The sequence below is a fragment of the Staurois parvus genome, unplaced genomic scaffold (genome assembly GCF_062004578.1).
Source record: "Staurois parvus isolate SC_StPar_1 unplaced genomic scaffold, SC_StPar_1.0 ptg000234l, whole genome shotgun sequence".
Taxonomy (NCBI): Eukaryota; Metazoa; Chordata; class Amphibia; order Anura; family Ranidae; genus Staurois; species Staurois parvus.
In genome coordinates, this window is record NW_028318030.1 from 6,840,567 (window position 1) to 6,865,939 (window position 25,373).

Consider the following 25,373-nt stretch of genomic DNA (forward strand, 5'->3'; position numbering starts at 1 on the left):
TTAGTATACCTTTAGAACACTTCTCATTAAAAATACAAGGGGAATGTTCGTTGGCCAGCTGTTTGGTTTGAGGCTCTTCTGGGTCAGACCTGAAACAAGTATGCAGCCAGTGCAGTCCAAAATACTAATCTGTATACTTTTTATAGGATAGTGACTTAAAAGGATAAATTCACCTGTATAAAAGAATTAATAAATCTGCAGGTAAAAAAGTGCATTTATCTTTAACAACTTCAATACCGGGAACTTTTACCCTCTTCCTGCCCAGGCCATTTTTCAGGCTTCAGCGCTCTCACACTTTGAATGAGAATTGCGTGGTCATACAACATTGTACCCAAAATTAACAAAAATACTGAAAATTTAAAAAAAAAAAAAAAAGTTTGTTTCGGTTATAAGTTTGCAAATAAATTGTTCTTCATAAATTTAGGCCGAGATGTATTCTGCTACGTCTTTGGTGAAAATAACCCAAATTAGGATGTATTATGTAGTTTGTAGGAAAGTTATAGAGCTCACAAACTATGGTATAGATCTGAAAATTGATCAATCCTGAAATACTGACGGCCAATCTAATTTCTTGAGGTCCAAGAATGTCAGAACAGTACAGATATCCCCCAAATGACCTCTTTTATCAAAGTAGACAGTCCAACGTACTTCAAAAGAGGCATGGCGAGTTTTTTTAAGTTATTTTTCGGAAAATTAAAAAAATTATTTTCACAATTTTTTTATTTTTTTTTACATACTGTCACTAGTGCAGTACAGCGTCATCATATAACTGGCATGGCGGTGATCAGGGACACTGACAGTATGAAAAAAAACATATAATTTAAAAAAAATTTTTTTTTACATTTCGTCTAAGATTTTTTTTTTCATATTTCACTATGACCAAAGTAGTACAATGTTACCGTAGTAACATCGTACTACTTTGGGGAAGTGATCAGTATTTTTTTTTTTTTTACATAATTGCTTATAGCAAAGAATTACTTTGCTATAAGCAAGCATTTACCTGAATGACCGATTTATTCAGGGTTTTTTTTTTTGTGCTTAGCTGTGATTTGGGCCAGCTTGTTCATGTGATTAGCTGTGACCATTCACAGCTAGGCACACTAGTATACAATGGATGGCATGAATGAAGCCATCCATTGTATACAACTGTCATGTGACCTGCTAAGATTGATCACAGCAGGTCACATAGTACTGGCAATGGGGCTGGTACTCAGATCAGAGGTACACGGCCGGTGACAGATCGCGCCGCTGCACGGCTCTGCAGGTGAGCAAACTGCACATGCCCGGGAGGACGCCCTATGGCGTCCAGCCACAACAGCGAGGGAATTTGCTGGCCGCCAAATGGCTATTGGCCGGCCGGCAAATGGTTAACTAAGAGCCTGCAAAGCATTACACCCACGATCAATAGATCACAAGTGCAATACAGGACTCTTGCAGACTGTCAGTATAAGCTGTCCGCTCATACTACATATGAACAGGCAGTTACACACTGACAGGAAGCATCAATGAGCTACCCAATGCGCTCACATGTGCCATGGTAGTTCAGTAACTACAAGACAACAGCTGCAAAGGCTGTCAAGTACTCCTAGTTCTCCCATTCACAGAACTCTGTCAAGGAATGATGTGGCCGGGTGAGACAGTGAATATAAGGAGAAGATCCTCTGCTCACTGTCACAATGAAGGATCGGGGGTGTGGTGTGGAAGCTGCTGCAACAGTCACATGTTACACCCTGAATACAGGTGTAACACATTACAAAAAGGCGAACTTATCCTTTAAAGAATTTAAACCAAGGATGATCATGACAGCCTGATCACTAGTATGTTATAAGAGAAATCTACAGGGGGAGCTATGGATTTCTAATGTCAGGTATTTATTATATGTCCACTCCACAGAATTAAACATACTAAGAAAGAAAAGACAATTTTCACATAACTTGTCAGATTTAATTTAGGCTCAAAGTACAAGATAGCTAGTAATAAGACACAGCAAATATCATTTGGTAACATTAAATATACATATATTTTTTTAAATGTTAAAACTGACAAAGATCCCTCTCATCTAGGCCTTTCCTTGGCTCAGGGGATGGCAGGTATGGACTCCAGTCTTTCACAATAGCCGTGTGTTTTGTTGGTTCCTCAACAACATCCACTAAATCCTTAAATACCCTTTTTGATGGTTCCTCAACAACGTCCACTAAATCCTTAAATACCCTTCTTTACCTCCAACAATTGTCCACCTTGGGGCTCCAGTGTGGCAATTCAGGCAAGTAAAAATGTCCAGAAAGAGACTGAAAACAGTTCACCCCTAAAGATAGCAGTTCTGTGCAATTCCAAATAGGTTCATAATGATAGCCGTGTTGAAGACCCCTTGATGTGTTCCCAGTTGTTATATAAAGCATAGATACTTGTAAAAGCAAAGCCTGCCAGTCCACCGCGTGCTACTCCCCGTAATCCAGCTGTTGGAAAAGAAATATACATGTTGATTTCTTAAGCAATTAGACAGTTGAATTATGGCCACAGAAACTGAAAACTGCCTGTTTTATATACAAGTCAGTGAATTCCACTGCGACTTTCCCATAGAAAATCCTGTGTCTGTCAAAGGTTGAAGTGAAATCTGTATGTTTACAGATTTCCTTTGAACTTTTTATTAGCATCACCACTTTTGGCCTTCAATTGACCATACCTCTAAAAAGACTGGTGCCGCAGTTCTTAACCTTTCAACAGCAGAAACAATAATCCTAGGTACTCATCTTGGTGAACTTTGGAAGGACATTTTTAAACAGGAAGGTTACCTTGAGGGCACTCACAGATGTCCGGTTACCTTTCTACTTTGAAGGGAACACTGCCTTCTTACTTATCTCAAGTAGTCACTTACAATCAAGGGGATTTATCAAATCTGCAGCAGCTGTGCATGGCAACCAGTCAGCTTTCTTTCCATTTAGAAGTTTAACTGAACAAGCTGAAGATAAAAGCTGATTGGTTGCCATGTACAACTGTCTCAGATTCTGTCTGCTCCAGTTTTGATAAATTCCAGTTTCTGCCCGGCCTATACACAAATGATAATTGGGGGGATTTCTCCCGTTCTGGCTGGATGTTATTATGAAGTCTTTGCCAGAACACGCTGCAGTGCTATCTGTCACCAGGTATGTCCACCGGATACATCCGATGACAGATTACTGTACTGGCTTGCTTGCCAGTACCATGTGATCACTGTGACCAATCACAGCAGATCACGATAACTGTACACAATGGATGGCTTGCATTAATGCCATCCATTGTGTACTACGGTGTTGCTTGCTGTGATTGGTCATAGTGATCACAAGGTACAGACAGGACCAATCACAGCTCATCTGTACCGTGTGATCAGCTTGTACATCACAACAAAAACAGTGAATGAATTGATTTAATTTAGAAAAAATTATTTATAACAGTGAAATTCACTGTTATAAGCAATCATAATGAATAAAAAAAAATCCTGATCAACCCCCCAGAGTAGTACAATGTTACTATGTTCTGGTCACAGTATGTAAAATAAAAAAGGGGGAAAATATTTATGAAGAGATTCATTTGCAAAATTTTATAACAGAAAGAAAAATGCATTTTCAATCTTTTTAAATTTATTTAGCAAATAAAAAAAAAAAAAAAAAAAAAAAAAAAAACAGTGGTGATCAAATAGCACAAAATGAAAGCCCTATGTGGAAAATAGTACACAACTTTAGTTTGAGTACAACAGTGCTACATGACTGCACAATTGTCATTCAAAGCGTGACAAAGCTAAAAGCTGAAAATTGGCCTAGGTAAATGGTTAAAACAGTGGAAACAAATACATTCTCTAAAAGCCAATTTCCCTGTATAAAACACCTCACTATGGAGGATGACATGGACAGAGTTTAAGTGGTAAATTATAATTCTTGTAATTAGGGTGTAGGACAACATCCAAAAAGCCAACAGTTTATTGTGGTTTGCAGTGATACATTTGTAAAAAATAATGAATTAAAATGTATTTTTATTACACCTGAAATGCAGATTTTGGTATTGATAAATAGGTAGCACCTACACTTATGTCAGTAGAACTACTAAGCAGCCTGCACGTCAGAGCCTAATTTAGTTACTTCCTCCTCCCCCCCCCCCCTTCCCAACATGACAAAAATCTGTTTTAATCTGTTAAGCATTTACCAGCCATAAACTTTTAGAATATTTTGCTCACATTACATTCTTGCAACTACAACAGAAGCTTTTCACCTACATCATTTACCCTTACAGTAATCTGATATGCTGAATAATATAGCCCTACCTTGCTTTATTACCAAATTGAATATGGTTCATAGGAATAGAAAAGTCATCTATTTGCTCAATGTCAAAGTCTTAACGTTTAACAATGTATTTAAGGGAACAGGTTTATCAACCCAAAGGCTATAATTCCTTCACTCAAGTGGTTTTACTTTCCTTACCTGCACCTTTCTATTGTTAATAAACTTTTGGAAAGGCAAGATTTTATGGGGTCTCAAATGGAATTTACCGTATTTTTTGCTGCATAAGGGGGGAAAATGTCAGTGCGTCTTATGGAGCGAATATAAAGCGGCCGGTCCGGTATTTCTGCCGCCACCATGTCAGAATACCGGGCCGGCCGCTCAGCTGTTCTCTCCTGCAGGGCCTTACCTGTTCCTCGCTCCAGCGCTGCACAGTCTTCCCGCGCTGGCTTCTGTGACAGCCGGGTGCCCACTGCGCATGTGCTGCTCTTTGTGAATGGTGCGGTGTCTTCTGGGACACAACACAGGTCCCAGAAGGTGCCGGGCCATTCACAAAGCGCAGCACATGCGCAGTGGACACCCGGCTGTCACAGAAGCCAGCCCGGGAAGAAGAGGGAAGGACAACTCCGCGGAAGTGGTAGCGGGTACCTGTCAAATTCAGGTACCCGCTCCTCCCTCCCCAAAGGTCAGCAGTCTCTGGTCATCCCCTGCACTGTTCGCAGTCCCTGGTATTTTTCCTGTACTGTGTCGGCAGTCTCTGGTCATCCCCTGTACTGTGTCGGCAGTCTCTGGTCATCCCCTGTACTGTGTCCGCAGTCTCTGGTCATCCCCTGTACTGTGTCCGCAGTCTCTGGTCATGCCCTGTGCTGTGTCTGCAGTCCATTGGTTCAGAATATTTTTTTTTTCTTGTTTTTCGCCTCTAAAACCTAGGCGCGTCTTATGGAGCGATGATTGTTATACTGATCTCTCTTTTGAGTTAAAAATGTGTAGCATGTTCACAAAACTTTTTTTTTTTTTTTTTTTATCTTATAATCATCATAGCCTGTCAAAATACATTTAGTTCAGTTTTTTTGCCCTGTGGTCTGTATAATAAACTAATATGTCAAACACAGAACAGAGGTTGAGAACCAAAAAAGAGTAAAGAAACTAAACAACTAAAAATTACTAAGTATGCACAAATGTAACCCCCTCTTTCTCAGGCTTGAAGGAGGAAATTTCAAAATTTCACTTCCTCATTTTCAAGATGCTTATCCCAGGAATTTCCTTTTTTTTTTCCTTTTGGAGACATGATAGTAGATTAAATGTTACCTTGAATACTTGATTATTAGTGGGCCAACAGTAGTGAAAAGAAAAGGTAGTTGCTACTGTTAGACACTGACTGACTCCTAAGATTTATCCTTTTCTACCTTGAAACAGGCATAACCTGTAAGGTTAAAGTAGAAGTTCACCCAAACCCTAAATGTTAAATCTATTCGCAGCAACGTTCTAAAATGAAAGAAATCACAATACATATATTTTCTGAAGCTGATCCGGTCTCCAGGGGCAGATGCAGTGTGCAGGAGAGAACCGACAAAGGCTGCGGCATGCCTGGGATGTGCCGTCATCCACAGACTTACTATGGGGCTTCCATTGTCTGTTGCCTCTCCTGCCTACACACTGAAGCCCTGCAGACAGCGCAGCGTGGGACCAGAGCGGCTGCAGAACAGATATGTACAGCGATTTCTTATAGGGCTAGGTAGGTTAGCTTGTGAATGTGGCTGTGAGTAGGTTTAACCACTTGCAGACCGCAGATAGCCGAATTATGGCTTCACCGCAGCCGGCCAGTACTGGGAGGGCGTCATATGACGTCCTCCCAGAACGCGCCCTCCCGCGTGCCCCCGGAGCTCTCCGTGTCCTACGGACACAGCTGATCACGTGATGTGGTAAAAGGCCAATCACAGTGGCCTTTAACCACGTAATCAGCCGGTCCAATGACATAGATCACTGGTAAATGCAGTTGCTGGTTATCGGCTGCACTTTCTTTACGCTGTCAATGTGAGGACAGTATTGCCAATAACTGGCAATTGTCAGAGGAAGGATCGGGACTGATGATCAGTGCCCAGCAGTGCCGCATATCAGTGCCGCCTCATCAACGCACATCAGTGAAGGAGGAAAAATTACCTGTTTGCAAATGCAAAATTTAATGAAAACAGAAAAAAAAAACTTTTCCCAAAATTTTGCACTTTTTTTGTTTATAGTGCAAAAATAAAAACACCCAGCAGCGAGTACATACCACCAAAAGAAAGCTCTATTTCTGTGAAAAAAATTATAATTTCATATGGGTACAGTGTTGCATGACTGCGCATTTGTCATTTAATCTCCCTAGCGGTATGATTATGTCAATATTTCTTTGCTGAAGCAATACTTTTTTTTGCATGGAAACATGTTTTTTTTATTGTAGGCCTATAATTTTTAGGAATAAGTCACTGAAATCTGTCCGAACAAGTGTCTAGTAAACATCCCGGATAGGATAAAATTTGAAATACGAAATCATAAATAATATTATAATCATAAAAAATAAAATACATTTAATTCAATAATGTAATCAAACCAAAAACACTGACATTTGAAATGGATCGCCAAGTTCGCACATCACTGAGCTCAGTCACAAAATCGTTTTCAGTGTCTGATGACGAATTTCCCCAAAAATCATCACTCAATTCTGCAAGTGGTTTTAATTTACTATCGCTGTTCTCTATCTGGTCTAAAACCGCTTTTGACCTAAATGGACGCTTTTTGGACGCCATGGACGTGTCTCAGTTTTTAGGCAGAAAGAACGGTAAAAATGCAGGCAGGACACAGGGCAAAGCACTAGGGACAAAATGTATGTGAAATGGTTTGATACAGTAATGTTTTACTATGTGATTTTAGTGTATTGAGTGAATGTCACTTTTTTAAATTTTTTAATTTCCCGCCGGTTCCGGCCCCGTACGTCCCCACGCTCGCAGGGATGGGAACCCGGAAGAGGGATGCTGGCATCGGCTGGCCGGGGACGCTGCAGGGAGGACATCGCGGGAGCAAAGGACAAGGTAAGTGAAACATGGAAAGCCAGAGCAACGCTGCAGGGTAAACCCGAGTGTAGTTCGGGGTTACCGCTTTTGGCACTGATAATTAGCTACACTCGGGAATACCGCCATGGGGGTTAAAGTGCGACAGCGCTGAAAGCTGGCCTGGGCACGTAGGGGGTATACATGCCTAGTAGGCAAGTGGTTAAAGTTTGTTCGGTTTTGGGTGAATTTTATTTTAAGTTCAGTTTAATCTTACCAGCAGGTGTTAGGGAGGGAAGGATGTGCAAAATGTTGCTGACATCAGCACTTTTAGTAATTTTATTTAAAAAAAAATAATAATATAATAATACCTTGGACCGTCTACTTTCCAAAACAAGGACCAAGCTAAAGAATATTTACATTTGTTTTGTCTCTACCTCCCTTGTCATTCAAGTACATTTGCTGGCTTTTCACTTCGCCACGTTTTTGAACCTTGGACAGGTAAAACTCCACTTAATAGTGTTCTAATGCTGCAAGTTATTTTACAGGTAACCACATAATAGGAAACAATATGTGAATGGTAGACATTTGTGGATGTAATGCTGTTTACAAAATATACATATGAAGTAGTTATAATTATAAGGTTATTAAAAGGAAATGATTGGAGTTAATACATACTCACCACAATGATGCAGCATCGGTGTGATGTGATGCACTTCAGCTCTTACACCCCGGTCACATCAAAGCTGATTTTGAAATCATGCAACTTACAGTGAAGTTGCGCGATTTCAAGATCAAATGACTTGCCGTTTTGAGGTGCAATTTGCAAGATATCGGACACAGGTGTCTATGCAAATCCCACCAAAAGTAGTGCATGCACTACTTTAGAAGGCGGTACGGCTCTGATGTGACCGCTCTAATAGGGACAATAGGGTGCAAATTCGCATACGTTTTGCAAGTCACATGGCATGCAAATTGCACCCGATGTGACCGGGGCTAAGACTGAGAACTGGAGCAATTGCTGGGCAGGTGAAGCGGACTTCAGTTCTCAGCTGTTTGCTGAAAGCAAGAGCCAGCTGCCTATCATCAACATGACTGGGATCTGTCTAGAGCAGCTCTGTGAAATCAACTGATGGGTAGTCTGCTGTCAGCTCATTCTGAGTCACAGGAGAGCAAAAAGAAGTGCACTCCTGTGACCCTCGAGAAGCTTTGGCCATACTTCTCTTTTAAACTCTTCTTGTCAAAACAGCTCAAGTATGTTTGAAACTGGCAACAGTAATCCATATTCATAAACTGGGATGTGGTACGCTTCTGGTAGTTACAACTTTTTAAACTATTTTTGAAGTTCCTTTTTTGCTAATATCTTTTTTTGGACAATCTCTGATCAAAAGGTTTGTGCCCTAGGTGGCTACTCTCCTTGTAGCTCTGGTGTAGCATCCCTCATATGTATGCCCCCAACTGGGACTGCAGGTTTGCACGTTTATGCTTCAAGTGCCGACTGGCACAGGCAGTACAAAGTTCTATTTTTGAAACCATTCCCTCCCATGAGCAGCAATTAAGATCTGCTCTGTACTTTGCCCCTTCCCCACCAAAGCGGTTATGTGGCAGCAGGATTGGAACAGCAGTAGGTCACATGACCGCTGTAAGACATATGCAGTGCATGCGCTCCCACCATACATTCAGGGAAGAATTTGTGAGCAAACAGAGCTATATGAACAAAAATAAGTGACTGGAGCAAAATAACAGTAAAGGAACTGGCATTAATTCATACTAGAAATGGAAAAACTGTGTACTTCCAGACTAATGCAGACAGCAATGAAAAGAGGTCAGCAGTTTCAGAGAAGCACAGATCAGCTAAACACCCAGGTCAAAAGTCAACAAAAAAGAGTGACATCGATTTCCATGTAAAGCTTCACATTTCTCTACCAGCAGTGTAACACTATCACAGGTACAGAGACATCCTGGACAGCTGACTACCACTGGAGCCTTTACAGGACAGCTATTGCCAAATACCTGCAACATGACAGCACACTGCAGAATAATAGAAGTAAAATTCGCCAGGGAAAAGATCAGTAGCCTGTAGACCATCTTAACCACTTGCCGCCAAAGGATTTACCCCCCTTCCTGATCAGTCCATTTTTTGCGATATGGCACTGTTACTTTGAATGAAAGTTGTGCGGTCATGCAATATTGTACAGAAATGTAATGTATGTCTTCCCCCCCCCCACAAATAGAGCTTTCTTTCGGCGGTATTTGATCACCTCAGCGGTTTTTATTTTTTGCGCTATAAACAAAAAAAATACCGACAATTTTGATAAACAGAAAAAAAAAAAAAAAAAAACACACACACACCACACATTTCTTCATAAATGTAGACCAAAATGTATTCTACCATTTCTTTGCTAAAAACAATTCCAATAATTGTATTATATTTGGTTTCATTGAAAGTTATAGCGTTTACAAAATGGCAGTATACTGAAATTTAAATTTTTTTTTTTTTATACTAGTAATGGCGGCAATCAGCGACTTGTAGCAAGACTGCAGAGGGCATTCTGACACTGGATGGGAACTGCCACTGACACTAGTACAGTGATCAACACTAATAAAAAGCACCGACACTGTACAAATGCCACTGGGCAGGAAGGAGTTAATAGTGTGCCGTGTTGTGTTTTACTTAGGAGACATGCTGCTTTGTGCATCTCTGCTGTGCAGAGATACAGGAGCAGCATGTCCATGCTGACAGGAGAGAGATCTGTGTTGTTTACATACAGGTCTCTCCCGTCAGCTTTGCCGACGATCACAGAGTTTGATTTTGCGCAGCCGTGCCGCCCTGTAGCAGTACTTCTGCTATAGGGCAGATGCCAAGTGGTATATACTAAAGACCCAAGCACACCCATTTCTTACCCAGAACCTGTTTTTAAACTTGCCAACTTGCATGACCCTACCTGAAACCCACTGCTATTTTACAGGAATCCTATTACAAGAGAATACCATAATGCAAACAGGACCAGATTCATAACTTAGAGACCCGCAGACAAAACATTTGGGGACACACACACAGTTCCTGAATAGCCACATTTATTTTGTAACTATACAACACACAAAGTACAGTAACCAAAAGGCAGAGTCTGTGTCACATCATGGAATAGCAAACTTGACAGAGGAGGGTCCTATTATCTTACAGACAGCCTCTGCACGGCTTTTAGGAGGGACTAGATCATCCTAAGGGGATCACAAAACAGAGGCCACGTAAAAGAGAAAATGTTGCAGTGGAACACAGTCCAGTGAAGTGAAAGGATTTTTTACAAATAACGTACAAGCCAGAGGGTAGAGCATTCTACTCTCTGGCTTGTATGTTCTTTGAAAAAAATCCTTTCACTTCACTGGACTGTGTTCCACTGCAACATTTTCTCTTTTACATAGCCAATGTTTTGGCTAAGAAATGTGTGTCAGATATAAATTTGTTCTACCTGTATTTGTTGTTTTTTCCCCCCAGAAAAAGAACTAGCAGTGCTCATATTTCAGTTTTTTTTTGCAGGTAAAAAAATTTATTTTTTTGTTTTGTTTTTAGGAGCCTGTGATGAAGCATTGTACCCATGATCAGACCATGGGTGAAATGCTACTGTCCTGCGAACTGTGTACAATGAACTACATAGACTAGAGAGCAGCTCCCTGGTAGTTCATTGAGAAATACAAACTGTCAGCTGCAAAGGCTGTCGGAACTTGTAGTTTTCCCATTCCCATTATACGGTCAATGAATGATGCGGCTGGGTGGGTGGAAATTTCAAAGATTCCCAGTTAGTCTTTCTGGTAATTATATTTCTAAGAATTTTCCAGGACAGCAACCTGAGAGAAGATGCTTGTAGAAACTTTCTGCCTCACACTAGGTCTCACTGCGATCCACTCTATAATGCTAGCAATTCCCATTGTAGGAGGAACCAATCATCTCTCAAGTTGAGGTCCTGGAAGATGCCCTGCTGAAATCCTTGTTTATTTTGTTCAGCTCACACATCCCAACTCAGTCCTTCGTGATAAAGGCTCTTTTGTTTTTAGAACAAAAACATGTTATAGTTACCTGCTCTGTGCAGTAGTTTTGCACAGAGCAGCCCCGATCTTCCTCTTCTGGAGCCCCCCACCGGCACTCAGGCCCCTCCCTCCTTCCTAGTGTCCCCATAGCAAGCCGCTGCTCTGTGGATCCATTCAGACACGGAGTGCAGCTCAGCTCCCTCCTCATTGGCTTACTGGCTGTGATTGAAAGTAGCAGGAGCCAATGGCTACTGCTGCCGTCCCAGCCAGTGAGGGAGAGAAGCGGGAGAGCCGAGGCTCTTGTGTACATTGCTGGATTGAGATGGGGTACAGGTAAATATTAAGGAGAGCTGGTGTGCTGCTGCTGCACACAGAAGGTTTTTTACCTTCATGCATTGAATATATGAAGTAAAAAAACCTTGAGCCTTTACAACCACTATACTGGGCACTCCCCCCCTTTCCCAGGCCAATTTTCAGCTCTGTTGCACTCTGAATGACAATTGTGCGGTCATGCAACACTGTTAATCTCTACTATTTATTTAATCAAACAAATGGGGAAAAAAAGCTTTTTTCTTGATTTCTGTTATAAAATTTTGCACATAGGTAATTTTTCTTCTTTTCTAATGAGGCTTTAATAATGGGCACTGATAAATCAGTGTAAATGTGTGCGGATAGAGGATTGTCAGTTATTAGCTTTGTGACAGCACCAATTAACCAGCATTTGATTACTTGTGATCAGCTGTGATTGGATACAGTTGATCACAAGGTAAAGGGCTGGTGTGATTGGCCCTTTACCTCTATCTGTGATCATCTGTGTTCAAAAGGACACAGCGATCACGAAGTGTGCCTGATGTATGCCCAGGGTTCTGGGAGGATCTATAGACTCCCTCCCAGAACTAGATGACCGCGCTACAGTAGTCTTTTGGCTATGGCACAGTCAGGAGATAGTTAAGTTTACTTCACTTAGCATTTATTTTTGGAGAAATACACAAGTACTGAATGTCTAGAGGGGGGCCAGTTTACAGCAGACAGACACACCTAAGAGGGTCCAGAGTACAGAAGCAAGAATTAAAACTGAAATCCTCTAAAATCTTGACAGCGTGTATTCCTCTCAGCATATATAGTTTGACTTTATTCTTAAGTAGCACCACTAAACTGAGAAAGGGGAGTTAATTTGTCCTTGACCTGCTAGGTCTTTACTACCCTCACCCAGGCTAAGCAGTCGATCTTGGTCAAACTATTGTTGTTGTCACCAGACTTCAAAATCAGGGGGGAGTTCTTCTTGGTCCAGGACAACAGTAAAGAGACTGCAGAATAATAAAACCTGAACAAGCTCATACAAAGTTTTTCAACTAGAAAGGAGGAAAAAAAACAAACACCAAAGAGAAAAAAAAAAAAAAAAGCACCTGGAGATTTGTACAGCATGCCTGTCATTGTACCAGCTGCTATAGTGTTCAGGTCATCTTCTGCTCCTCTGGTCTTCTCAATTAGGACCCCAAAGGCACTGTACAATAATGCTGAAAATATGGTAAAAGAAAATTAAATCCTAACATTACTTTTTAAATTTAGATACTCACATATTGACATTTGTATGCATTTTTTTAAAAATCTTAAAAAGTGATTAGATTTTTGTAAAAGTAAGTCACATGGCCATCCAATGCACCATTTAAAAATACACAATATTTTCCATGAAAACTTCCCTGTGACACATTGATTTAAATAACGAGATGCTTGCTCAGGAGTGCAAATAGACCTTTGACACTAAACAAATTAAGAACATTGTGGCAATAAAACACCTAACCAAATACAGCTGGTGAAATGGTCATGGCATGTCCTAGGACAATGCTGATGTCACACTGGGTCATTTCAAGTACAAAAGTTGTAACCAGAATTATTTGGATTACCAACAATCCAAATGAGAAACTGTTATATTGCTGTACAAAACACATCTAAAGCCCCATTATAGTTGCTAGAAAATGTACGGAGATAGTACACTTATTTTGTATGCTTCCAAACTAGCACTAAACAAAATATTCAGCACACTCTCAAGGAAGCATAGTGCTGCCCAATACTAGCGCCACACTACCAGAACGGCAAGTATGGCAGTCAGTATAGCGGGACATCGCCTTTATCTGCCAGCAGTGTAACACAGTCACAGGCACAGGCTGGCTCTGGACAGCTGACTACCACTGGCATAAAATACAAATACAGAATCTTTCACTTACCTAACGATCCCAGAGTGTTCGCCCACATCGCACCTTGTCTTGTGACCATATTCATAATCCTGCACACAAACAGGTTAGCACAATTACATTTCACAGATTTTACCAAAGGTAATAAAACTTAGTGGAAAATAGCTCACTTTGGAGGAAAAGAAGTTAAACCTCTTCATACAGAAAAACGTTCACTGTAAGAGCTGCAAAAATGTTTAGTAGTTTTCTACAGGAATTGGGTATTGCTTCTTTTCAATGTGACCAATTATTAATAAGAGGTACTTTCAAACTGAAACTCAAGCTGGAATCGGAAATGTGGTGTAGAAATTAACTGAAATTATTCTGATGGAAACGCTGAAATCATCTCTAAATGTTGGAGAACAGTGCTTTACTGTGGCTCTATTTATTAAGGATGAGCAGGAAAAAAAAAAAAAAATAAAGTATATTTTTTCTGCTCATCCTTAATAAATAGTGCAACGATGCACTTGGCCGAAAAGCGGACTGCCTGTGTATGTGGGGTGAGGAGGCTCAAAAAAGTTTTCTTTTTGTATTTTTTAAATGTGTTATTTATTTTATCTTATGATTTTATTGCTATTACATAGGGGACCAATAGTCACCTATGTGATAGCATTATAGGTGACAGTACCTCTTTGTAGGAAGGAAGGAGCAGTATATACAGGCAGGCTCCCTCACTTGCCGCCGCTAAATGTCATTGCTGGTCATTTCCGGTTTTTACATGCAATTTTTGGCTGTGACCCCACCCTTTGTTTACTTTAGCAGTGGGGCAAATGACAGCCCCTTCTCGGAGCTATAAAGTGAAGAAAAAAAAAAAAGCAAGCAGACAATTGCATTTAAAAAACAAAAAGGATATTAGGTGGCAGCAAGTGAGGAAGCCTGTCTGTATACACTGCCTTTCTCCGCCGCCTTCCCCCATCTGCAGTACAAATAGTCCCCCCAAACCCCAGGCAAAATAGTCAGTCCACCCCTCGGGCTGCAATTATCGGCACCTGTATCAGCTCACTTTTTCCTATTAGCAAAACGCCAACAGGGCTATTTTTGGCCAATATGTTTCGGCCGCCGAAATTTTGGTACATCCCTTGTAAATAAAGATTTTATTATACACTTTTTTTTTAAACATTCAATGAGATTTGGAAAACTGGGCAGGACTAGAACAGTAAAATAAAGGAGGTAGAAAATATGACAATTCAATTGAGGAGAAAATAAAGAACACAGCAATGTGACACAGGCAGAAAATGATATGAAATATCAAATGTGCACTTTAAACATAGTCATACCCCCCAAAAAAGTTGTAAAACTAGATTAAAAAGGACTACTGCTCATATGAACATTACACTACTTTAATAAGTATTACACAATCATTAAATTGTGGCAACAAGATTTAAACAAAGACCACCAGTGTACAGGATAAAAAATTCAAATGTATACTTCCAGACTAGCACCAGACCCCAGGAAAAGAGGCGGTCAGCGCACTCTCAAGGAGAAATGACACTGCCTGATACCAATGCCACACATCACCAAAACAGCGAGTGTGGCAAGAGGTATTGGGTGGCAGTGCCTTTATCTGCCAGCAGTGTAACACAATCACAGGCACCAGAGAGCACTGGATAGCTGACTACTGCTGGAATGGACTACTTTTTTTTTTTCCTTTAAAAGACCTGTACGGCCCTATACCCTAGCTAACAATTCAAAATTAAAGTGGAACTAAAAACTTACCATTAGTTCAGTGGTCCTGTCCCTTGTTGGCATCTTCTGCTGTGTGCCAGTCTTCATTCATCCTGACACACAGGGGTTCATTTACTAAAGCTGGAGTGTGCAAAATCAGGCTCATTTCTGCATAGAAACCAATCAACTTCTGGATTTTATTGCCAAAGATTAACTGAACAAATTGAGATTAGAAGCAGATTGGTTTCTATGCAGAAGTGAGCCTAATTTTGCACTTTCCAGCTCAAGTAAAAAAAAAAAAAAAAAAAACCCTACAGAGACCAGGCTGGTGATGCAAGCTGAGCTGCGCATGTGCAGCTCAGTTTCCATGTCAGATAGGACAGTACGCAGATAGGCAGGTGCATCATATTGCAGAACAGACATGCAATGTCTCTTTCGTAATAAAGAGCCTGCCTGCTGTTTGGGACAGTGAAACTTTAGTTCTGCTTTAAACGTTGGCTAATAGAAAAGTGCACTTTAACCCTTTTCCTGTCAAGGTGTAAAGCCTACGTCAAAACAAACACTTCCAGCTGGTCTGCTCAGTAAGCCCAACAGCCCTGGCATTTCCTTCTGCTATAAGCCCCCGTATATGTGTCGACACATCCCCTTCCCACACAAGCATATAATAGTAGCACACGTGCACTGCACACATTTCTGCAAAGTATGCTACATCCGTTGGTGAATAGCCCCAAAACCCGGAAAATTCTGAACTCTGACTTTCAATAGCTTAATACTTAGATTCTCAGAAGTGGGAAAAGTATACAGATCCAGAACGTAATAGGTTCTTAAGTGCGTATTTGTAGGTCAGGGATCCAAAACGGTTGAAGCTAGAGGGTCCATATGACAACCAAGCAACTATAATTCTCAGGAGAGAACCATGATGACAGCCTGCATTTTTATTCAGGGCAGGTTTCCTTTAAGAATGTAAAAAATCAGAATTTTTAAAATCTCATTTCTAGAATAACCTTTACCAAAAGGACTTTGTCAAGGACACACCAAGCATATACTGCCACCTGCTGGTGTTTTGCTGATTTGCATGTACTGCTGGTTGTCACAAAAAATGCTTGTATTAAAAAAAAATCCAGCAAAATGCATGGCACCTCATCCAGATGAAGAGGCTTTTAAACACTGTACTAAGCCCATATATGTAACTCAATAGGTTTTCTTCATGGGAAACAGTATCAGCAGCGCTTACTCACCATTAACTTTATCCTCCACAGTCAGAGCAGAGAAACAGCCAGAAATATGGGTAAAGACAAAACACTTGTCTATTTCCACAATCCAGGGCTTGGTGGCTGTACAGCCTATAGATGATTTTACCAGGCTTAAACAGACTGCTGACATTGCCATTTTCAAAGCAAACCTGTATGGGCAGTTGACTATAATTGACAGAGGAAGAGTATTCATGCTGTACTCACTGAACATTCTTGGGCTTGGACCAGACCATATCCTGGGTTTCTTTTAATCCAAGGCGCAACCCGTTAAGTGCACCAAAGGCTGCTCCTAAAAGTCAAATAAACGATCCCATATTACAAATTAAATATTCAAAAATATAGATAATTGTTATAACAGTTACCAACCTTTCCATATACACCGTGAAAGTTATATACTAAAACTGGAGGGTGAAACTACATAGTTGGTTTTATTGCCAAATCTTAATTGAACAAGCTGAAATTAGAAGCCGATTGGCTACCATGCACAGCTGCGCCAAATTCTGAATGCTCCAGCTTTAATAAATCTACCCCAGTCTGTTTAGTGTATAGATACAGAAGATACTTTGATGCACATGCTAATGGAATGATTGGTTTTGTGGACTGGCATTCTGAAGTATAACATTTGCTGCACGATAGATCAACTGTACAAGTCCCAAACTAGCGCCAAACAAATAGAGCTTGTAAGGTGCACTCTCAAGGAATCACAGCACTACTACAAGCTGAAGTTCCACAGGTCACCAGAACGGTAACAATGGACTTCAGCATGAATGAGTAGTGCCTTTATCTCCCAGCAGTGTAACACTATCACAGACATGGAAAACACTGGACAGCTGACTACCGCTGGGATCTGTGTGTACTCTTCATTAGACAGCCATACAGAGGGAGTCCTTTGATGGACTATGCATGCTGCATAGAGGAACATAAAAGGATCACTGGATCAGTAATAGTGGTGGTCTGCATTACAACTTTCACCTGCCTGGAAGAAAAAAAGGAAAAAAAAAAAAAAACCACAAACACACCGTAATGTGTAACTTTAGAGAATTGTGAGAGCCCTGGTGTACAACAGATCAGTCCACAAGGACTCATGTGTCTGGGGAAAACCAGCCAAATTATCAATAGTAACAAGCTTTTTTTATACTTATTCCACACCAAAAAAACAGGAAAAAAACAAAACAAAATAGCTTCCTGGTTCTCTGACGGCTTTCTGATATTTGCATCTCCTCATGCATGTGCTATTGGACAGCACAGTGGCTAAGTGGTTAGCACTTCCACCTGGCAGCACTATAGTCGTTGGATCGAATACCAACAGTGGCACTACCTGCACGGAGTTTACATGTTCTCCCTGTACGGGTTTCCTTCCAAACTCCAAAGACATGCTGGTGGGTTAATTGGCTCTAAACTGGCACTAGAATGTGTATGTATCAATGTGAGTTAGGGACCTTAGAATGTACACCACTTGAGGGTTAGTGACTGATGTATATGTACAATATATTGTATATGTAAAGTACTACATAAATTGATGGCACTATAGAAGTACCATAATTATATTACCAAAAAAAAATTATATATATATATATATATATATATATATATATATATATATATATATATATATATATATATATATATATATATATATATATTTTTATTTTTTTTTTTTTTTTTTTTTGCAGGGGAAGGCCCCCCCAACAGATGAGTTTGTACAGGGCATGTGCCCCAACATAATATGGAGGTCCACCCTAAGTCCCTAAATGCACAATGGCCTACAGCAGCAGCCAATTCATCTTATTCTGCCACAAGCTGGAAGAATAAATGTAAGAATCCACTTGATTACACTGATAATTTGAGTTTTCAAAAATGATAATACAATATAAAGACCTAGAGCAACACTGTATTAGGTCCCAACATTCAAATGAATAGTAGCAGGAACCATAAGGTGCCTGCTTTCACCTTCTCGAAGGCCTCAACACTGCTAAATATACTCTAAAGGCCTATACAACCATTTACTTTTTGAAAAATATATTTAGAGGTAAAAATTCCCTTTCCTCTGACAACACTTGGGACAGACAATAGCTGCCTAGAGTGAGGAATTTTGGGAGCGAGAATAGGTTTAGTGTTTACCCAAAACCAGGAAGGATGGGGTTTTTACAGAGTGAGAGCTGGGAAAAAAAAAAAAAAAAAGGAAGAATATTTGACTTTGCTGACATCCCTGCCTTCTCATGATACTTAAACGTTCTCCTATGCAGAAGTCTGCCAAGTGTTGCAAGGCAGCATTAGACAATTACATAAGACAGTTTCATCATGTCATGCAATTCCACTGCTCTGAGGGTTGAAATGTCTTTCTGATTTCCAAATGACCAATGTAAAAAAAAAAAAAAAAAAGCAGTGACTATACTTCAGCTTTAAAGGAGTAGTACATTCAAAGCTGATTTTCAGTATCTGCTAGATGCTGAAAAAGTAAAAATCACCTCGTACATCTCATGCAATTCTAGCTGTTAATCTCTTATTTCTCAGACTTGCACTCTTACCCTGGCATGAAGACATCTTGGTTTCTATGAAACATTTTTTTATTATTGGGAATACAAAAGAAGTGACAAGTCCAAGGCAAAATCATCACTATTACAGTGAGATCTCACCTTTAGAGTCCATAGGAGAATTACCTTTGACTGATTTTGGTTACCGCCAGATTACTGAACCTGATATAAAATGGTTCGGCCCAACCTTTGTTTAGGCCAGATAGGCTTAAATGCTTTGCTGTGTTGATACAGCATTTTTGATCATCCAACAGAGGATGGCAGCATCATCTGGTAGACGGAGCATTTTTGATCATACCACCAGAGCATGGCAGCATCATCTGGTAGACGGGGAGCATTTCTGATCAGATTATAAACTGAGTCATGCTACAAACCTGTCATACAGCATCCTCCGATTGTGAAAAATGCCAGTTCAAATCTTCCTCGCGTCTTGTTTGCACCAGTAGGCAAAATAAACTCTTCTGAGTCCTAAAGGATGACATATTTAAGGAAAAGTATGCTTTTAAAAGCACATATTTTGTCCAAAAACTGAAAATGACAGTTTATGCTCTTAACGGTAATAATCTTCTTCATATAATAAAAATTAATTTATAAAAATACAAGGCTTCCTTTGAATGGCTGAACAGCACTCAGTCTGACTCAATTTTGTTCTAGAAACAGTACAGAAAGTTCCCATCCTGCAGTTTTTTTTTTTTGTAAAGGTGAACCCTTTAAAGTGTTACTAAACCCACAACATTAAGATCAGTCTGTATATGCAGTAAAGTATGCTTGTTATATTCACAGTGGAACCTAAGGGGTTAATCTTCTACATTGTGTAAAAAGGCGGTTTGATCCTGTCTTCTCTGATCCTCCCCTTCTACTGTCCCCAATCCATCTTCCGATAGATCGGAGCTTTGGGGCAAGCTGCACATGCTCATTTTGAGGTGTATTGCTAGAATTGTTCTTCTTGGGAGACTGCATGTTAGCACAGGGCCAATCAACACTGTCCAGACAGAGGGTCAGGGGTTATGCAGCCTCAAAACAGAGAGTGAAAACTCCTCCTACAAGCTTTAACCAATGCTTTGCTGGACACTGGTAGAAGTCACAAGACTGCAGATGAGAAAAGGTATTTAGCAGTTTATATTTACTAAAATAATTGTATTTCCATGTACTGTGGGAGACTAAAAATAGTGAATGCAGGGTCATGTGTTTAGTAACACTTTAAGGCACCAACAAAAGCTATGGGGTACCCAAAGGATTAAAACACTCCTGAAGTGTTCTTTACCCAGCAAACTTGGGGGGGGGGGGAACCAGTCAAAAGGCCAGACATTTCTGGAGTAAATTTTTCCTGAGAGAAACACAACGGGTCATTGCTGAAAATGCTAGCTGCCTGAATGTTAGATTGCCCTGCAGTACTAAAGCCAGAGGGTCCCTATGATAGCCAAGTAAGTAGCATTTTCAACAGAAGATGTCAATCTCCATATTTTTCTCGTGAAAAGATTGCCTTTATTGATTTTCCAGCCAAAACTTCTATTCCTTTAGTTGTGGGAAGAATGAGAACTGTAGTCAGGTTTTTTTTGCTATCCAGGATATGGATCTCCCTTCACTTGTTTGCTTGACATGGTTTCACCAGACAGGGAGGAAAAGCATCAGACAGAAATTATGTTTTTATTTTTAAGTCAAATTAAAACTTTCCTTTTGTTAATGTAAAAAAAGCCAGACTGAATTGGATGTGAAAATCTTTTTTTTTTGTAGCACACTGGTCATCTGAGAGGTATCTACATGGAACTCATGTTCTCTGTGAAGCACTCTTCAAAGGGTGATCTGGACCTCTGGGGATCCAAGTCGTTGCACTATGTTGAGAAGCAGGTCTGGATCTTAAGTGTACTACCAATGCAGGCAATTTTATGAAAGGCTGCAGTACTCTTCTCCTTTAAAATTATTTACACATCCTTTAAAGGCTGCATAAACAGTAAAGGATTACTATCAATAATTTAAAAAGCAAACAGCTGAATACACTAACAGGTGGACATAAACAGTTGCAAAGAACAGTTTCACTGCTCCAAATGGAGAAAAGAATGGGGTTACTGGTTTCTTCTTGTAATTATTTGCAAATTTTCACCCCTTTAGCTAGAGTTACGTTCATATTGCAGATAAAGTATCTGTGATTCTACAATTAAAGGATAACTAAACCCAACAACAAATGTAATATTGTGCCATACCAGTCCTGGATGTGATAACTGCATTAGATTTCATTTTTCAGACATTACAGAAAATATCTACTGATCCTAATGCAGTGCCCTTGCAACATCATGTGAGCCTAAAGCAGAACTATACTCACCTTCCCGTAAGTGATGTGATCTCCACAAGCTCCCACACTGGCATCTTTACTTGGTTTTCTTCAGAGTTCAGGATCTTCAGCTACCTTGAATGGCTGGGCCACAATGACTCCCAGGTATGCATGGGAGTTCATTCATCCTGGCAGCTGCTGAAAGAGTATACAGAGCTGCACATGCGCAGTTCAGTTTATATTGCAGACAGATAGGCAACAGTCCTTTACTGCAGAAGTTACATTGCATGGTGTATTATTTCTCTTCTGCAATAAAAAGCCTGCCTGATCAAACATTTTTATTTTTTCGTTCAAAGTCCCACTTTAACAAAGCACAAACCATCTTCCCTTCCCTGTAAACTACTAACCCCATCCTCCTCCACCTAACAGAGATAAAAAGGAAGACATTGTTGAAGTTCAGCTTGGGAGACACCCATACAATGGAGAAATATGTGTAAACACACAGAAGCAGAACGTGTTAGGCCTTGTCAACCTCTTGAAGGCCAAGCCTTTTCTGACGCACTTTGTTTACATGTAAAAATCTGAATTTAAATGCACAAAAAACACAATATTCAATGGTGTAGTAAAATTTAAGGAGGATGCTACGCCAAGTAAATAGATACCAAAACACGTCATGGTCTAAAATTGCGCATGCCCATGCAACAGTGACAAACGGCCAACATTTTATTATCCATAGGCGATGCTTTAAAAGCCCTTACAGGTTACTTTAGATCTACACAAGGAGGTCTAGTGCTAGAATTATTGCCCTTCATCTGACATTCGCAGTGATACCTCACAAGTGTTGGACAACCACTGTTTGCACAAGAGTATAGGATGCTTTAATTTAAATTTTTTTTTTTTTTTAATCACTTTTGTTATCACAGGAAATATCCCGTGATTGCAATAGGCAGTGACAAGTACACTTTACTTTACCCTTCACAGCATCTGATTACACCATGCAGCTTCCTGTCTGACTCCTAGTTAAAATACCCTGTATATACTGCTTCTGGGTATATTTATTACATATACGATAGAACGTTTATGTAACACACACACACTATATTGACAAAAGTATTGGAGCGCCTGCCTTTACACACACATGAACTTTAATGACATCCCAGTCTTAGTCCGTAGGGTTCAATATTGAGTTGGCCCACCCTTTGCAGCTATAACAACTTCAGCTCTTCTGGGAAGGCTGTCCACAAGGTTTAGGAGTATGTCTATGGGAATGTTTGACCATTCTTCCAGAAACGCATTTGTGAGGTCAGATACGGATGTCAGACGAGAAGTCCTGGCTCGCAGTCTCCTCTCTAATTCATCCCAAAGGTGTTCTATCAGGTTGAAGTCAGGACTCTGTGCAAAACTTTGATCTTGGAGTTTGATATGTACCAGATTCAACATCTAATAGTATAGATTTCTCTTCGGCTTGTTATGCTCACAGCGGATTGGATATTTTGTTCCCTAACCATATAGCGGATTGTTTATATTTTTCCACTGCATATAGATATTCAAGAATAAATTACTTTACATATTAGCTAAATTATACACCAAACTTTTTTGAGGTTTTTAATTAATCGAAACACTCAACCAATTAATCGATTATGAAAATAATGGTTAGTTGCTGTATTGTATGCTCTGTGTGAATGAGGCCTTAGTTGTAGGAATATCATGCAGCCACCATCACATTGAAGAACTAGAAAGCCGCGATATTGTTTTTTTTGGTTTAGATACACCTCAAAGTGTTACTAAACCTAGGACCCTGCATTCACTACATCCGGTCTCCCACAGTACACGCAACATGGAAATGTGAGTACTGAAGTAAATATAAACTGCTAAATACCTTTTCTCAGCAGCAGTTAGAGCAGTCTTGTGACTTCTATCAGTGTCTAACAGGCACTGATTAAAGCTTGTAGGAGGAACTTTCATTCCCCTGAAGGAGGGTGCAGGACCCCTGACCCTCTGTCTGGACAGTGCCGATTGGTCCAGTGATACCGAAAATTCAGAATGCATGTGGCCGAAAAAAAAATCTAACTGAAACCGAAATATCTGCGTATGTGGGGGTGGGGAGGCTCCAACTGCTTTTTGGTATTTTCTTTCTACTTTCATGTATATTTTTATTTTTTAACTTATGATTTTATTGCTATCACATAGGGAACCAATAGTCCCCTAGGTGATAGCATATGAGTGACAGGCCATCTTTGTGGGGGGGGGGGGAGTGTGTGCAAGGAGGGGGCAGGAAAGGAGCAGTGTATACAGTGAGGGGGCAGTGTATACAGAGAGGCTCCCTCACTGGCTGTCACTATGGGGTTTATTTACTAAAGCTGGAGAGTCCAAAATCAGACTCACTTCTGCATAGAAACCAATCAGCTTCCAGGTTTCATTGCCAAAGCTTCATTGAACAAGCTGAGGTTAGAAGCTGATTGGTTTCTATGCAGAAGGGAGTCTGATTTTGGACTCTCCAGCTTTAGTAAATAAACCCCTATATGTCAGTGCCGGTTTTTCAATTGCTGGCTTTTTTTTTCTTCACTATAGCTCAGAGAATGAGCTGTCACTTCCTCAGAGCTAAAGGAAACTGTTTATTTTAGCTCGGGAAAGAAACTAAAAAAAAACCGCATTGTTTAGCTCGGGGAAAGAGCTAGCTCATTTTCTGAGCTATAGTGAAGAAAAAAAAAGCCGGTAATTACATTTAAAAACCGGCACTAATTTATAGTGATAGTTAGTCACTGTATACACTGCTCCTCTCCTGCCTTTCTCCCCCTGCAGTACACACAGTCCCCTATATCGGCTAAATATTGATAAGGTTACTTTAGGCTGATATGTTTTGGTGGTCGAAATTTCGGTGCATCCCTAGTTCCACAGTGAGTATAACAAGCATGCTTTACTGCATATACAGGCTGATTTTTCTGTTGTGGATTTAGTAATACTTCAAACGTCTCAAAGTTTGACTGCTGATTAATAAAATCTCTTACCTGGGTTAAATATCTGGGATCCAGGTTCAAATATGGAGAGAGAGGGCTCATTCCTGTTACTGAAGGGAAACAAACCAGAAACTAAATCATCTGTTCACATTTTATGTTTACATTTATTATTATATGATCTAACATATGGACGGTAAAGCACAAACAAGAAGAGTTGAATTACACTGGTAAAATAAAGGGATGTCCCTGATAAGAGCCTATAGCAAAGTGTTCAGACACAGCCTAGTGGCTCAGGGGTTAGCTGTTATACCCTACCACACTGGGTCCCCATCTGCATGGAATGTATATAGTCCCTGTGTGGGTTTCCTATGAGTACTCTGATCTCCTTGCACATACCATAGACATGCTGGTAGGTGGTATATATAACAGCCTATAGAGAAATGATCAGACAGCCTGGTGGCTCAGGGGGGGTAGCTGTTCTACCTTACAACAATGGGGTCCCCAGTTTGAATCCAGGACAGGGCCCCATCTGCATGGAGTGTGTATATTCCCTGTGTGGGTTTCCTATGAGTACTCTGATATCCTTGCACACACCATAGGCATGCTGGTAGGTGGTACATATACCAGCCCATAGAGAAGCAATCAGACACGGCTCAGTGGTTAGCAGTTCTGCTCTACAACACTGGGGCCCCCTGTTCAAATCCACTTCAGGGCCCCATCTGCATAGAGTGTGTATATCGCCTGTGGGGGTTTCCTATGAGTACTCTGACCTCCTTGCACACACCATAGACATGCTGGTCGCTGGTATGTATGTGATGGGGAGGGCAGGGAGTAAATAGGGGACGATGTATACTAGTGCTGGGTAATGATGAAAGACAGAGGCCGATGTGTACACACCAGACCTGAGGGAGGTCACCGATCACACACAGGCTTGAAGTGAGCCTCCCGCTCTTTGCTCAGACACTTACAAGGTACCCCGGCCAGGTCTCCATGCGGGTAACCCGGGGCCCCTCCGAAGATGCCGCCGAACCCTCCCCGGCTCCCGGGGTGGTTGTTTCCGTCCATCTCCCTAGAAGCTCGGCCGCGTGTCTCCGAAACCCCTGCCTGACCTCTCCGCAACTGCTGTAAAAAGAGACCACTTCCGCTCTACGCTCGCAACTTC

General features: G+C 40.6%; 1 protein-coding gene and 4 non-coding genes across 5 annotated transcripts; all 5 read right to left on the reverse strand.

The window, feature by feature from the left end:
* Positions 1-1,922: 1,922 nt before the first annotated feature.
* Positions 1,923-25,354, reverse strand: LOC149460176 (mitochondrial import inner membrane translocase subunit Tim23-like). Its single transcript, XM_089680052.1, has 7 exons — positions 25,180-25,354; positions 24,263-24,321; positions 19,360-19,453; positions 16,656-16,740; positions 13,528-13,586; positions 12,709-12,819; positions 1,923-2,456 (listed from the first exon to the last, which is right to left on the reverse strand). Exons 1-7 carry the CDS (start codon positions 25,274-25,276, stop codon positions 2,341-2,343), a joined length of 621 nt encoding a protein of 206 aa, XP_089536178.1. The 5' UTR covers positions 25,277-25,354; the 3' UTR covers positions 1,923-2,340.
* On the reverse strand, positions 9,061-9,260 carry LOC149460177 (small nucleolar RNA SNORA74). The gene has a single exon (XR_016313137.1). It is a non-coding gene; the product is annotated as a small nucleolar RNA SNORA74 (small nucleolar RNA).
* Positions 13,302-13,496, reverse strand: LOC149460178 (small nucleolar RNA SNORA74). Its single transcript, XR_016313134.1, has one exon. It is a non-coding gene; the product is annotated as a small nucleolar RNA SNORA74 (small nucleolar RNA).
* On the reverse strand, positions 14,953-15,159 carry LOC149460179 (small nucleolar RNA SNORA74). Its single transcript, XR_016313135.1, has one exon. It is a non-coding gene; the product is annotated as a small nucleolar RNA SNORA74 (small nucleolar RNA).
* LOC149460180 (small nucleolar RNA SNORA74) lies at positions 17,092-17,296 on the reverse strand. Its single transcript, XR_016313136.1, has one exon. It is a non-coding gene; the product is annotated as a small nucleolar RNA SNORA74 (small nucleolar RNA).
* Positions 25,355-25,373: the final 19 nt, after the last annotated feature.

What these genes read in the sequence shown, in the direction of transcription:
- LOC149460176 (XM_089680052.1), bottom strand. Translation starts at nt 25,276, where the DNA reads ATGGACGGAAACAACCACCCCGGGAGCCGGGGAGGGTTCGGCGGCATC. An exon ending in ATCCCAGATATTTAACCCAG is followed by an intron (nt 19,454 to 24,262) that starts GTAAGAGATTTT and finishes GTCATCCTTTAG; the next exon opens with GACTCAGAAGAGTTTATTTT. An exon ending in CGGAGGATGCTGTATGACAG is followed by an intron (nt 16,741 to 19,359) that starts GTTTGTAGCATG and finishes TTTGACTTTTAG; the next exon opens with GAGCAGCCTTTGGTGCACTT.